The sequence below is a fragment of the Scatophagus argus genome, chromosome 22, assembly GCF_020382885.2.
Source record: "Scatophagus argus isolate fScaArg1 chromosome 22, fScaArg1.pri, whole genome shotgun sequence".
Lineage (NCBI taxonomy): Eukaryota > Metazoa > Chordata > Actinopteri > Scatophagidae > Scatophagus > Scatophagus argus.
Window position 1 is genome coordinate 8,891,109 of NC_058514.1, and position 16,711 is coordinate 8,907,819.

The window sequence follows — 16,711 nt, forward strand, 5'->3', positions numbered from 1 at the left end:
ACGTTTATTCTTACAAAATAAAAAGTACAAAAAAGCTTGAACCTTGACTCAGAAAGTTTCCATGAAAATTCTTGATGTGAGTTGCACTCGTAACATCTGTGATGATGCTTGTGAAGTAATAGGAGCTGACATATCCCCCTCTCTCAGCCAAGCTCCAGTTCAGCGACGCCTGCAAAATAACATCAAAATGCTTTGCAATGCCCTGAGGTGCTATGCATGGCTGTGAAGATCTGCTCTCAAGAAATTATTGGTGTCAAGGCAAATCTGCGAGGTATAATTTAGACTTGTCTTTATTTTTCACAGCAGTTTTCACTTACTGCAGTAAAAAGAAACAAGTTTTTCATAGTTGATGTTCAGCTGCCATTGATAACTCATTAAGTTTTAGTACTTTTCTCAGCCATTATATCACATCAACATTGTAGCAGGCACTGTAGTGGAGGATGAGATGAGGTTCAGGGTTCAGTTGGGTGCAATCTGCGACCACGCCGCTTGATGCCACTAAATCCTACACACTGGACCTTTAAAGCAGTGGTGCAAAATAAATTCTGCTCACCCTCTGTGACAATATTTGCATATTCTCTGAGTAGATGTATTTTCTCATTGCAGCTCATATAGATAAACTACATCTGTGAATGCTTAAGATTTTCTCTTCTTCTTTCAATTTTTTCTTAAAGTCGTATTATTGTCAATGAGAACTTTAACTATTTACGTCTACCGTCATTAAACAAAGCAGTATCCTGTTCGTGTGTTTCCTCACAAACACAGAAACAGATACTTCAACCTGTTCCTGTAGGCTTTTATGCTTTAACACACATGCCTCTTTTGCATGCACACAGTATGCATGCATACACACGCACACACACACAGGGAGTACAATCCTATTTTGCTCTTATGTGTGCACCCACCAACTCAATGACACACCCAACGGGCATGGCATGACATGACCAATCACCAGGACTGCAGTGAGGTGCCTTTTGGCACTTTCTGAATGGTAGCCATGAAAAGGAAAGTAGAGGAGTGCCATTTCAGCCATTAGATGAAATGCCTTGACGTGTCAGGGGCAGAGGAAGGGGTTTGTATGTAGAAAATTGTGTCCCCCTCCAATGGGCAATTCTTCAGGGGCATCCATTTTTTAGAATCAAATGCCATTACAATAATGGGTCAGGGCTTTTAAAGGTACAATCCATCGAATGGCTAAAATGTTTCTGGTATTTTCTTTCTCTTTTTGAAGCATTCTCCAACCTTATGGCTGTTGAGTAGAATGGTAAAAGTAGTTTAAGATGCAAATGAAGATGAAGACACCAACAACATACACTGTCCATGGATTTGCAAGTTAATATGTCCATAAATGTCTCACCACACAAAAACACATATGTAGACATTCATCCATTCACACATTCATCCAGTTTCCAGGTTGAACCAAAGTGCATCACAGCCCTTTGGGCCAAATGAGAAAAGCACTAATGTGGAAATGTAGCGTGTGGCATTGGCGGTCAATTTTGTGAATTTTTACAGAGAGAGGAACTTGACATGGCAAAGTCCACTGCTGTTCTTTTTAACTTAGACTTTGTGTAACCAAGGTGCATTACAGAGAGGGGGAAACCACAGAGTCCAATTGATTGTTGTGAAATACAAAGAGACACTGCACTTTCATCATCGGCTGTTCCTCTATCCCTTTGGTCTGCAGCTTGAAAAGCTTTGCATTCCCTTAAACTTCTTAGGAACATTAAGATCAATAACTCTGACTACCTATCACAAGAAGGTCACTATATAATGTTTCTATGGTTACCAGAATGTGCACATGCACAAAAGCACCCAATTGCATTTAATTATTTACTCCTCTGATTGGCCTCACTTCAGCTTTAATAAGCAGCTCTGCCTTAGCTTCAGAGCCTGTTAAAACCAGTCGTAAAAGTAGATTCCCATGACGCTTAGAAACATACATAGAAAGACAAACATTAAACCAGTAGTACATGAATGGTATTTGAGAAAAACTGAATTTCCAAGCTTTAAAAGACAGCTAATCTCTTGTAATGAATACGTACATTTCTACCAAATAAGTAATGTTTTGGTAAACCCAAGCTTCCACCACAATATAAAAGAGCAAGTTATTCTGGATTCAGAAATTTTAATTGTTTTTTGTGAGGTCTGAATCAATTTGCAGATTGTAATCTCTGGTAAATAAGAATCATTTACACACCAATATAAGTAAATGTAGGCTTTGCAAATACTGGAACTCCCCTTTGAATGGAGTTGGTTCTCCAAATGTGACAGAATGCACTTCATAAGAAGTCAAAAGAACAAATAGTGGTCCTAATAAGGGCATTAAAAACTTAAGTAACATCCAATAGCTTGATTCTCTTGTCAGTGGAAGAAATTGGTTTTACTGCAGCTTTGCGCTCATCATGTGTTTGAACAGCCCATAATTATTTTCAATTGGTTGCTTTGAATTAACAACAAAAGGTCTATTTTCTTCTCTGATAACATTCTATAAATGATGGCCATCATGCTTTTATTCTCATGTCTCAGTCACTGGCAGTCACAATGGTAGTTAATCTTCAAACAGAACAACATGCACTATGCTTCCTCCAGGATCCAAGAACCAAGCTGAGGGAACTGTTTTACACTCAGTAGGGTTCCACATTGCTCCAGACCTGTGTGGGGACTTTTCTGTCTTTGGTATTTTTCTTTCTTTTTTTAATTATTTATTATTTAAAAAATATTGGCTATGTGAACCGATTCTGGCACCAAATAAATGTCTTCCTTTTGAATCATATTGCAAAGGCATGCTCATGAGCAACAAAAATGTCTCTGCCAAGCTGAAAATCTGCTCAATATGGTCATATATCCTTGTTGAAATCTTCAGCAGAAGAGCTTTACTCTTGCTTTTCACATTTTAGAGAATCAATCAATGTTGAACTTCTAGAGTTGACTTTTTCCTTTGCTAAAATGTGATTTATGCTGCTTTGAACTGGACCAGTCACTAAGCCCCATGCAGTGCATAATAAAATCAATCCACCGTCCTGTTGGCCAAACTGCTTGGCTATCTTGGGGTCCCTTAGATTCACTTGTTTCAGGCAGACTTCAATTTGATAAAGTCAGATGTTTCAAAGAAATTTGGAAACTTTTGTTTTATTAGGCAGTTCCAGTAAGTGACTGAAACATGGGAGAGAAACAAAGAAGCGACCGTGGAACAAAATTTACACACTTACATGTCATGATTTTGTATTTACTCAGAATTTATTTTCCCTGTCAGGGTCTGCCTCCCTCTGTTTGCTCTTTCTCCTTTTCTCACTTATCTAATTTATTTTCTCTCTTACACAATAGACTTCCTACCACCAAGACAAGTTGGTTTAATATTCTACCTCATTCTACCACAGACAACAGACACATTCAAGTCAGTCACTCGCTTTTCTCATCAAGTTCATGTTTGTGTTTGCCAACCTGACTGCTTTTTCATTTGTTTCTTCATTTTAGGTGAGATGAGCTGGGAAACAGTTTCATTCATCATCACTGTGACTCTTTTCCACTTCCTAGAGTTTTCTATGACGAAAGAGTGGAAATCTCAACCTTAACTGTTGTGTTGTTCTGGAGTTTTGAAAAGTGAATACTACTGTTATTGTCATCATGCCTTTTTGTTTTTTCAGTTCAGGAGGAGGAACTCAGACAAGATTGATATGTAGCACAAATTTGGTAATCGGCTTCCAGATTTTTTTCTGAAATGTAGAAAAACAGAGCCAACCAGTTTCAAGCCATTTAAAATTTGGTAAGATATAAATCAAATCTTCAGAGGAGAAAAGAAATTAATTTCTGAGACATGACCTTAAAAAACAGCAAAGTTGTAAACAGTAAATTTTCTCTCAATATCTCAGATACAGATTGAAATACAACTCTAGCTGTAATTCCTCTCTGACTGTAATTTTAATCTTGAACGAAGGCAACATGACCCTGACCACCAAGATCCGTGATTCCCAACCAAGATTACTTCTATCCTTGGGGGGTTCTTTTGCTTTTGCCAACAAGCATACAGAGAGATTGTGGAGTAGCTCAACTAATCTGAAAAAAACAGAATAAATGTTTTAATTAAAAAATATATAAAGACATATTGTGTATCTTAATTACTATTAAGAGTGTGTGAATACCAGCTATGAAAAGACCAGAGCAAAGTGTTTTTCAGGTCATAAACTAAACATAGAAGAACACAGAATCATAAATGTGACAGGTGATGTTGCTAAATGAAAAGTCAGGGCACACCAAAGTTATACAATTACCCTTGAAAGGGAGATGAAAGATAAATGATTTTGTCAGTCCATCAGACGTATGTTGAAGTATTTCACTTGATAGGAGAAACGTTGATCTGGAGGTGGCACTAGAGGAGTTATCAAAGGATCATCAAATTCATGAGGCTGGTGTCCGCTGGGGACTGGGGGTCTCAGTCAGGGCCAAAGTGGTCCTCAAGCAGACTGAATATCTCATTGCTACCCATAAAGCCATGCGGCTAACATGTCTATAATTTGCAAGTTTAAAGAAAATAAGATGCTACTGCAGATTGATGGACATGCCTGGAGATCCGCTATCCAAAATATATTAAAAGCTCAACCTAACCCAAAGTTTTTCAAAAAAAATCTGCTCATATGCAATTTGACACAATCTTTCACGTCAAAATCGGAATCAATTTGCTAATTCTTTCTCCCTGTCTGTCTCTTTAGTCTCCTTCTAACTCTTCTCCTCTGCTGTAACCAGAAAGTTCAGGTCAGCACCAGTAACAACAGCAAAGTCACCTATTGTTCAGAGACAAAGGGCCATGACAAATCACTGACAAAACCTTGTATGTATTGCATTCCCAAGTACAATGGAGGACAAGATTGTATGTCAGCTTCATTTCCACTGTCAAGGCTCTCTCCGGCAAAGCACGGTCTGAAAAGCAATTACGTTCATCAGGGAGACGTACGCGTGATTTGAAATTAATTCCTATTGTCAAGTAAATGGGGGGAAAAATATCCTTCCCTGTCAGATTGACTCATTGAGTCACAGAGTCCACAAAGACATGTCAAAAAATTTGGCTTTTTTTTTAGGAAGTTCTTTACCTCCTGTTCCATTCCTTTATCCTCACTGTCATCTGTTCTCATTATTATGGTGGCTATCACCTTTTGAACAGAGATTTTATGGAGATATAAGTTATACTTAAGCTTGGTCAGTGGATAGTCAGATCTTCTGACTAACAGCACGCCTGAGTCAGATTAACACTTTATTTGAGGGGGTGTTTTTCAGTGTTGGTAAGATGCAGCTATTTATAGCATCTACTAAGAGAGATAAGTCATCCCAGCAGACACTCAGACATCTGTTAAACTGATCTCACAGATCAACATGCCTTGGGGAAAACTTGGCTCCCCACTGGGTCTGCTTAACAAAGAAAAACTTTATTTGACGTACTGAGTTCAAAATGCTGTCAGATGTCTATCATCTGACTATGTGTGTTTCATCTGTCCAACACACAACTGGCAACAGTCACTGTTTTTGTTGACTTCAGTGCGCTGCTGTAATTGCTTGCATGGGAGATCAGAATGAACTCTGCTGTAGGCTCTGACACACAAATATTGTATCATTTTTTTTTTGTTTTTGTTTTTTTTTTTTTGCAAATGATATCTCATGTATAACATCACTTCCTACTGACTAAGACAAATAATTTGTCTACATGCATCTTGTAAATCGGGAGAAAATTATTTAGTGTTTCATAAGCAAATTTAAACTGCGAATGTTCATGAAAGAAGCCCAATTTGTTTACTGTGAATTCTAAAACCTGTACCTGAGACAGTCATGCGTGTTTTGTGAGGTTGAGAGGGCCATTTTCAAAGACATGTTTCAAAGGTGTAAATATAATCCAGCTAAATCATATTTGTACAAAAGATGGATGCGCACTGGAACCATGAGTTAATGCTCAATGCAGAAAACAACCTCTTAAAACAGCTGCTCCTCCTGTTCCCTCTTCACAGCTTAGCTTGCCAGGCAATATTTATACAGCCACATGCTACTGCAGATGTTAACCACATGTAGCAAGCTCTAATAACAGGCTAAACATGCAACCATGTAGCGAGCTATAAACCTGGAGTTTCTCCTCCTCTTCCCTCCCTCTGCCATCATCTCATTTTCATCATCTTTCGGGCACATTAAGCCACATATCGACAGCTATAAACAGAGGGAAGTCAAAGTAAGAACCGTATGTTTTGGTATATCTTTGTTTCCAGAAATCCTTTCAATGTGTAATCTTTTATTCTGTCTTTCTCTACCTTTTATCCTCTTCCCAGTTATCCTCCTCCTCCTCCTCCCTCCCTCCTCCACCTTTTCTCTTTCTCCTCATCCTGAAATTATGGTTCCCTTTCCTCAGCTTCTCTTCACAAGATTTAGGGTCGCTATCTTTTACCGAGCCAGATGCTAACACCATGCAGGCAGCATAGTGGCTATTAACAGCTGTGAGTCAACTAGGAAGCTGCTTCTTGTTAGCCACAGACTCGTCAACCTTGCACCTCATAATCTTGTCAACATGTGCCCTTAGAGTCACAAAGATAATCTGCCCCTCAGCAACAGATGTCCTCATATGATATCAGAATAGGACATGGGATTATACTGTTATCTAATTCTCCTCTATTAGTCATATGCACGTTTTAACTTTATCTAGAAGAGAGGGCATCATTACGGGGATGGGGCTTGGCAGAGACCTGACATGTATGCACACACAGTGACATACTCTTTAGCACTATGCAAACAGGTAAAATCTGGGACAGGATAAATACTTTCCTATTGCTTTCCTATATGCTTTCCTAAAACGTTAAGGGATGGTGATACAAGTATGAATCGAGCAATGTTTATTCAGTTCAATCACATACAAAAAAAACTATTGCTTATCATTTTTGATTGGCACAAATTTTCAAATAAAGGAAAGCTGAACTCTGGCTTGATTCTCCTCTGTGAGGGGGAAAAAAACTATTGGCTGTAAAATTTATTTGGACGTGTCTCACATCCTGTGAGTCAGGTTTCAAAGCTGGCAAACCTGTATCATCTTATTTTTACTGCACTTGTTCATACCACAGAAAACAGTTTGGAACAGCATATGTTCCTGCAGGGACAGGATACGCACACACACACACAAATATTCTGACAATCACACACCAGCACCATTCTCATCTTAGCTTTTCTTATTAACAAGTCAATCTTAAGCTTTAAACCACATAACTTTTTTTTTAACATCATGTTTTGGGCATGCCAACCAAACAAGGATTTAACGTGAAGAATCTTAAGAATTCTCAGTTGGTATACTGCAATTTAGTGTAATGAACTGGGGGTGTGCATATCCATATTGTAAGAAATAGTTTTTAGCTAGTCTTAAATTTAATAAATTAAAGAATTTGTATTAGCAACACACAGTCACAGTTAAATCCTTACAGATCCCCCTTCAATTGTTTCTCCGGAGTTAATGTCCTATATACTTGTGTGCTTCTGCGGTATTATATGGGCATTTTGTGCTGCTTTTAATTTCTAATGCAAATTGTTTATAGTGTGTAACAATGTGGGCTCTGTGCTCAACACTTGGTTTCTCTGAGAACTCCCAATTTATCTATTTTAATTCTGCATCAGTAATCAGACTCACAAAACTGGGAAAAATGCCCACACCCGCGCCAGCCAGCTGTATCTTCAACAGGCGTGCAAACATCTGTAAGAACCAGGGTCCGTATCACTGTTGAGTCTATTTAAGGTAATAGCTTCCCCTGGCACAGGCCATCTGACAGAGCTAATTACGATAAAGTCTCGGCTGGGAGGTTTCGCACACTGCTTGAGAAACCTTAAACACAGAGAAACAGGCTGTTTTTCACTGTCTTTCTTTCTTTGTTTTCCCTCTCAAATCACTCTTCCATTCCTTAAGCACTCTTAACTCCCAAACGGAAGCCTTCCTCATTAAGGGGATGGAAGCATTTCAGATTTCTCCTCCTCCTCCTCCTCCTCCTCAGCTCAACTGTGTAGGAAGCTTGATTGACAGGTGAGACATTTCTGTCGATGGCGTCTCTCCCAGGTGTCCCGTCCTCTCACCGAGGGATGTTTATACATATGCGCACACACACATGCGCAAAGGACAGGCAGAAACACACTGCAACCATTTCTCACAAATAGAAATGAGTGCAAGTACACATCCACACGCACACGCACTGCCACAGGGCTAGTGATGCAGTTACACGTCCCAAAAGACGACCTGCGAAAAATGGGAACTGTGAAATGACGGGACACTAAAAATATAACAGACAGAAAGCTTGTGATATTGTTAGATACAAATAACCAGAACAACGGATATCCATTATTCTCTATCTAATTAAGATTCCATATTTGTGTATGTGTCAATGTTTTTTGGCTGCGTGATGTTTTGGAGCACCAATACGACATTTGCAAATGCTTTTGTGTTCCCGTAGATAACTGTCACACACCAGAGTGTGAGGAGAAAGTCTGCTCTGAAATTAAACTTGTTCTCCCACTTCCGATGACTCAGGTGAGCATGCACACTGACACACACATTCAGAGAGGTCGTGTTAAATATAATACTAGAAATAAATAAATAACTAAAAGAATTGGCATTCTCTGTAAAAGCTATTTCTAATAACGAGACAGAAAAGAAAACAAAAATAAAATGAAAAGTGCCTCCCCTTTGGGCCAAATTGAGTAAAAATGATATTTGAATAAATGAATAAATTCAATACAAAAACAATCTTCCTCTAAATTCCAGATTACATGGTCTGATCTGTTCAAGGTTTAGGATATGGAGGGCAGGAATACAGTAAATCTACAAGGAACAATAAAACTCTATTATAATGTCTAAACAGTGAACTCGTCTTGCCCACAGGTCACTTTGAGGACTCAAGGTTTTTGTTGCACTGCAGCAAAATTAGTATGGAAAGTAAAAAATGATGCTTCACTCATAGAGCCTTTTATGAAAAAGAATAGAAGGTCAGAGAGAAAAAAAAGTAATAGTCTGTCATAAAATAAAAAAACAACTGTCACAGGATTTAATAACAACAAAGCCATCACCATGACCTCTGTAGGAATGAAGTCATATGAGCACCTAGCGCCATCTCAAAGCCAACACCAACACACTCCCGAACCCCTGCAGTTATCCCACGGTGCCAACAGGTCTCCAACGATGCCGTCAACACGGAAGTCGACTTGAGGTACCAGGATCCTACCTCTGCTTGTAGGTCAAAATCTCAAAGCTGACTTTGCCTGATTCCATCTACGGGTGGACCACAGACTTCTTGTTTGATAGGAAGGTAGCTGATGAAGCTGCGGAAACACGTCTCAGATTCAGACCATGGGCACGAGCTGTGTCCTTTGCCCTCTACTCCTCTCACTGTACACAAACAGCTACACCTTCAGTCATCAGTCTGTCAAAATTGTGAAGCTTGTGAGGGGTTCCAACTGCATGCAACTCCTCAAGGTGGGGATGAGTGTGCCTACAGGTAGGTGATGACCCCACGGTAACCTGGTGTGAGCAAAACAACTCAGAGGTCTGTGCTCTAAAGACAGTGGAGACGGCTGTGGATTACATAAAGACCACAGCTATGCTTGCCCCATCACTCTGTGGCTGAATCCAAATGTGAGGACAGAAATCTCACATCACGTCTGCAAGGGCATGAGACTGCAAATCAAAAAAGAGCTGCTGGTAGACAGGCCCAAAGGTTCTGATAATGAAGTTGATTCTGATTACCTGTATCAGCTATTTCTGTATCCTGATGTGGTTCACTAGTATTTGCAGCCTAGATTCATTAACATTTTAATAAAGTCATTCATAAGAAGGGTGTTTTTGTGTTTAGTTGGTAATTGGAAAAACTAGAACATTACAACAACTTTGCAGTGAACTGTGAGTTATATATTATATAAGTCTGGTGAATTCTGCATCCAAAACAGACTCTACAGAGTCTGCAGGAAGCCTGCTTGAAGCCCCTTGAGGACTGGATGAAATGTGAGCTTGGACAGCCCTCAGCACTCACAGATTTTCTGAGAATGCAACTGCAAAATCAGTTATGGACTAACCCAAAATTCGAAACTCAACAATCAACAAACAACTATCTTTCTGCTTATTCTATGAATATTAAGCATTTCAGTCCAAGTTTAACTGTCAGCGTGATTCCCAGCTTTGATTCTGAGACACTTGGTGAATATGAGCCAGATCAGAACCCTCAGCAATCTGGTCTGAATTCCAGGGTGACAGCAACCAACAAGCCAATCAGCCCCGCTGCTTCGAAGCCTCAATTCTCCATCCATACAAATGTACAGTGTTGAACCATCTGTTTTGTTTTGTTTGTTTTTTTGCAACACACATGCATATTCACACATTTAAACACCCTTATTTTGAGTGGGAATAGGTGTGAGTTTGCAAAGAGAGCAGGTTTTTTCTTAAGCCACCCACTGTTTTCTGTTTCATTGGCCACACTGGCAGCAGTCTGAAATTGGTAATTGAATTAGTGGGCTGGAGACAACATAAATTATTGCTTCTGTGGGAAAGCAAGTCCTGCAGCCCACCTACAATACAATTTGCAGTTGAACTAAGTGAATAGTGTCCAAATAAAAATAAAATATAGTAATTGAAAAAAAATGTTATGAATAAGAAAAATACAGGAACAGTTTGTTTTTCTCCTCCTCTAAGCTGCTCAGGCGGATGTCCAGCATTACAGATTCTGCAGTGAGGCATTGCTGTCTCTTAATAAGAAAGGTCATTAGGTGTTCTTTTACCTAACAAGGTCCCACTGGATCAAAGCCTAATCAGGTCACCTTTACAAAAACCCCATAACTCAGAGCTAATGTCAGTGGAAGAAAAGGCCACATTTTGTTTCCTTTCCCACAGTGCCTCAAATGTAGGCTGACCTAATATCATTTACACAAGTGTGCTTCATTCAGTGTAATATCATATCATTTTCTGATTCACAAATATCTGTTTTTTATGCTCAGGACAAAAACTGATGTTCAATTGTATCTTCAACACACTTGAAATACAACACCCAAATCCAACTGAATTTGAGAGCATGCAAAGGTTTCACATTGATTGTCCTTTCAAAAGCAGGGCTAAATCCACAGGGCCAAACTACTGAACACAAATAGAACTCTTCAAATATGGCTCAAAATTCATCGCACATCTCCTTTTATTTTAAAACCCAATAAATTTAAATATGAAATTATCATGAATTGTTTACAAGCAGCTATAAATCTTATTGTTATATACCTGGATAGTCTTTTGAGTAATGGCATAACATGAATCACCCTGCTTGTGTCCTACACATCTCACATAGTCTGGTTGCTCTGTTTGCTGTATTACAACCCACGCAGAGCTGTGCTGCACAGCTGAGTGTGTGCCTGGGGGATGTTCACTAACACCTGGTGCACCTTGACCTAAAATAACCAGCAGAATTTTCACTGACGTCTAGTCTAAAATTTGCATAGGGATAAGATTATTTGCATGTCAGAGAGGGTGTTCTAAAATAATTACATGATTATGGGTATCTGCTTCAGTCGCTCCTTAAAATGAAATTTGATCACTGGAGATTTCATACGTAAGTCCCCTTGAAATGTCACATTGGCCAGCACCTTCGCCATGCCCTTTTGTTAAAGTTGTCAAAAAAAGTATTACCTTTTAAATGAACAGGAACCCACAAAAATTCTGTCATTATGGACTCGATAAACATGTATCTTAGTAAAATATAATAACATTTTTACAAATTGGCTTATGGTTGGCTTATTATCAGTCTTCCACACCTGTGCTCTGTCACTTTTGTCAGCCTGATTCACTGCTAATTAATCACACCAAATCCACCCTGAACACGAACCAGCTGCATCACTCAGTGACTAAGTGACAACAAGGTCAAAACATCCACCATCTGTTTTCTTTCAGGAAACATTGGATGAAAATCAGATAGATTTACATGTCTGATGACAAACAAGTGTCAAAGGATGCAGCCCCAGATCCCCTGACACTTATCCATTTCATCACATTTGTTAGACAGCTAATCCGACATTTGTTTACATGAATCAGTTGCGTGACAGTAAACTGAAGTTTCCTGACATCTGCTACGGATTGGGGATTTACCACACTTCCCGGAGTGACTTCTGATGAGTAATGCAAAAAAAAAAAAAAAAAATTCCACAGTGATAACCCTGGCAAGAGCAAGAGACTTTCTCCACTCAAGAAAAGATGAGAGATGCTTAATCAAAGTGCAACATTTGGTTGCATGATGATGTACTGATGTTTTTAATCAGCAAACAGTTTCTGCTGTGCTTTGTGTTTAGTGCTAATTAGCCAACGTTAGCTCGCTAACATGATAAACCAAGAAAATGAACACAATAAAGATACCTATTAGAGTTTAGAGTCTGGTGGTTTCATGTGAAGTTTTCTTGGTGAAGAAATGGAGATTAAAATGACTGGTCTTTATAATTTCCACATTCTCAGCCTTTTTCTTATCCACAAATTTTAAATTGTGGACTAAAACTAAAGGGTATAAGGAACCAAAAAAATGTTAACATTTTAAGTGCTTTTATACTGAAGTCCTCCGCCTTGATGTGCAGCAAAAGGTGTTCTAAGCTATTCAAATCATATCCACTTGAGTGTAAAATAAGCATAGAACTCAGCTGTCATGGTGTACACATATACACATAAGAACTGCCACTATTGTTCACTGGCAACATTTCTGTCTCTAAAAATTACCATTTGGCTTATAAACAAGTTCCATGGGTTTAGAGTTGTGAAACATGCTTCAAATCTTTCCTGAGCAGCTTTCAGTAAATAAGCAGGTAAGAGTTTAGTGTTTTCCTCAAGGACATTTGGGATTTGGCTGTTGAACAACAGACAGTACAAGCTCCCGAAACTGCAGCTGAGATTTCATGCTGATTTAACAAGGCCTTTTCCTCTGGCTTTATATTGTGTATATTCTTTGTCTACATGTCAACCTTGTCATCAAGGGAACATTTCATGGCATCCACCCAGGAGACGGCGAACATACGTCAAATAAGAACACAAATATATTAAAGCAGATTCACAGAATTTTATACCTTTTCATTTTAAATGGCACACCGTCCTCCAGTCAGTGGTGTGATTTCTTGTTCCAATATGTGTTCAGTGTTATTAATTATTCTTCTCCATCAATAATGGACTCACAGGTAAAGTGGACTCTCTTTCTTTGTGGACATCTGGTGGGTATTTACAGGTGTACAGAGAGGAGAATTCTGTCCACTTTGGTCCCTGCAGGCCTTCTTCCTGACAGATTTCCCCCTGCTCTCCCACTCCACTGGGCAGAAGAGACCCTGAACATTTAATTAGAACGTTTAACTGAAGAAAATAAAACATACAAAACTATAAACTGTGGTAAAATCAAACTTGGACAGAGATATTTTCTGCTGGATATAATCAAGGAGTTTTGTTAATAACTATGGGATGAAAGAAACAAAAAATGTTGGAACAGAGAGAGGAACAAGGATCTGTCATTTGTGGATTTGATACCAAATTTTTATGATTATTGTGTTTTAATTAGATTCCAGTCATAACAAAGTTATTGATAGCAGAATGTTCTACAGCTTGTGCCAGAAGCAGTGCTTTGAGCTAAATGGTATGCTCACAATAACAATATTACCATACCAATTAATATCTGGCAGGGCTGACTCTGATTCAAAAAATGTTGTACAAAGTAAACAAAATCAGAATGCAATGATTTGCAAATTCTTTTCAACCTATAGTCATTTGAATAGAGTATAGAGACAAGGTATTTAATGCTGAAACAGCTGATTATTTCCAAGACTGTACATACCCATGGCCCTATAGTTGTTGAGATATTTTAAGAATGAGAAGAATAAGAAAATCACAAGAAAAGCATAATTGCTAATCAATTGCACACACACTACATAGACAAAAGTATCCAGACAGGGAAATCTTAATCCTTCAGCATATCAAGATATTTTGCACAATGCTGTGCATCCAACTTTGAGGCAACAGTTTGTTGACGGCCCTTTTCTATTCCAGCATGACTGTGCACCAGTAGACAAAGCAAAGTCCATAAAGACATGGTAGGATGAGTTTGGCGTGGAAGAACATGACTGGCCTGCACAGTGCTCTGACCTCAACCCCATCCCACACCTTTGGGATGAAGTGGAACAGAGCCAAGCCTTTTCGTCCAGCATCAGTGCCTGACCTCGGAAACGGGCAAAAATTCCCACAGAAACACAAACAAAATGGAAAGCCTTTGCAGAACAGTGGAAGCTGTTATGCAAAGCTGTCTCTGTACTTGGAATGCAATGTCATTAAAGTCCCTGTTGGTGTAATGGTCAAGTGGCCCAATACTTCTGTCTACATAGTGTATCTACATCTGCATATAGTAACTATGACATGATATTGATTTATATGTGAATGCTGACATTTGAATGGATTATGCATTACCATAATCTGTTATTAAATCCTTTGGTCATCCATCCATCCATCTGAAGACCATATAAAGACAGGACCTTACCTAAAAAGTGATGACTGTTAAAACAAATGTACAAACGACCACCAATCTACACATTTGCAAAACATTCCTTTATTATAAATAAATCTCCTTTTTGTATAAAAACTGGCATGCTTCAACCATGGCATTTTACAGGTTCACAACCCGAGGCTACAACCCGGTTAGCCAAGACAGCAGGAGGAAACACACTCATCTCATTAAGCAAGGGCGATCCATCAGACAACGGTGAGACAAGAATGAAAAAATCGTCACAACCACAAAAATACTTACAAGTAGAGAATAACAACAAACATGTTTGAGTCTCATAGATTTTCTCTTACATTTCTCTTTTTAAATATCTTTTAAAATGTAATCTGTTTAATCTCTTTCCCAGCCCCAACTTCGCCCTTTTAGATATAATGTCTACATGGTTTCTGAGAGTTTTTTTCTTTTACTTTTCATGATTTTTAATTTTTTTTTTCTAACTTTTAACAATTATTCTGTCCACCACAGTGTCCTATGGTATGTCACTTTTTTTCACGTTGTGTCTTTTTTTTATTTATTTATTTTTTTTCAAACAAGTAAGTTCATGGTAGGACCAATGAGCTGTGAGCAGCGGGAAAGCAGGCACACTGACTGGCTGTTTATGTGGTCCCACCTCTCTGTGGTTTGATGCAGAACGATACAAAATGTCTCATGCTTGGATTCCATTGGGCACGATTCTTCGGGCCAATCAGCTAAGAACGGCGGCTCCTTCTTTAGCTTGGCGCTGCCCCACGATACGCCCCCCCCCTCTCTTTTCCAAATCCCTTCCTTCATCTTCTGTGGTCCCTTCAAATGGCATGATTGTTGTAGCTGACATACGTCGTCTTAGTTGATGAAGCTGCGTGAATACGGAAGGGGTGGGAGATGGAAAGAAGGAAAAGAGTTGGCATGAGGTGTGAGGGTAATAAAAAGGAAACGAAATAAAAATGAGAGAGGGGAATGAAAGAGAAGTGACAGATTAGATAAATGGAAGGGGCAGAGGGAAGGAAAAAGAGAAGAAAGAGCAATTGAGAGCAGATTTTGCTACAGATGGTCATGTAACAGTGTCACGTCCATAGTCCACCTGAGTTGTCGGGGCTTTTTGTCAAACCCATTATGTCTCGTGTCCCCTCAAGCGTTTCATGGTAAATGTCAATGTTTTTTCAGCAACCACAGGCCTCTAACTGAGCCATTGTTATACTCTGATGCTTTCATGCAACCCTTTCATTATTATTATTATTTTTTTTTTTTTGTTCGGTTTCTCACTTGTGTTCCGCCATTACAGTGCTAGAATAATGGAAAAAGGTCCTTGATGGGAAAAAAAAAAACCCATTTATTTCAAAGAAATGAGCGTTGAGTGCATGCAGACTTGAAAAATGTCCAAAGCTTTTTATTGATATTTTCTGAAGAACACTCTTAAGGAAAATGTCAGGTACCAGAAAAAAGTAGAGACTCTTAAACCCCCTTAAATTCCCTGTCACCCTTATATAAATAAATTGTTGCTTCGGCCTTATGGAATTTATTTATTTAAACCCTTTTGCAAATTGAAGCATACAAGGAGATGACTGAGAAGTTTCACTATTGGTTTAATGAATAATTGGCTAATGAAGTGCGGATGGGAAAAAGATGGTTTGGCTTCACAGGTCTGATATCTATTGCAGCCGTACATGCACTATTCACAGACTGCGGAGACACATGAACAGCAAGACTAAGACAAAGATGGTTTTTTTGGTGATTTCAGACGAAGATGTATACAAACACCAATGACACGTTAGAGAGAAATATACGCACACACACACACACAAATCCACTTAAATTTACAGACCGACGAAGACTCGTACAAAAACCCGCATGCCCACACACACACACACACTACTGTTATTTCATCTACATACTGCTGACACAGGAGAACTAACACAAAACAGAGCTTTGAGGTGGATGTAACGGTGCTTCACTGTCAGAGCTCAGAGAACTCTTTTAAAAACTGTCACTGTTGCAGCTGTTTTGCCATTAAAGAAAAAAGTCTAGCATGAAATTCATTTTCAAACGATATTAAATCTTCCCTTAAAAGAGGACAAAAGCTTCATGCAAACGGTCTACCTGAGCATAAATGTAGAAAGAGAAGACAATGTTTGCTCATTTGTTTGTGATTGTGTTGCTCCATCACGACAAGTAATGAACCTCAA

At 38.9% G+C, this 16,711-nt stretch overlaps 1 protein-coding gene across 5 annotated transcripts in view; it reads right to left on the reverse strand.

Annotated features, from left to right (window-relative positions):
- The window catches only part of grm8a (glutamate receptor, metabotropic 8a), a 252,609-nt gene that overhangs the window by 35,746 nt on the left and 200,152 nt on the right, over positions 1-16,711 (reverse strand). For 2 of the 5 annotated variants that reach the window (XM_046379334.1, XM_046379336.1), the window contains exon 14: positions 14,573-15,384. The exons of the other annotated variants lie outside the window; for them this stretch is intronic. In XM_046379334.1, the coding sequence (XP_046235290.1) occupies positions 15,335-15,384 (50 nt within the window). In that variant the 3' untranslated portion in view covers positions 14,573-15,334. Of the gene's footprint in view, positions 1-14,572; positions 15,385-16,711 lie in introns of those variants that run through there. 5 annotated transcript variants of the gene reach the window in all.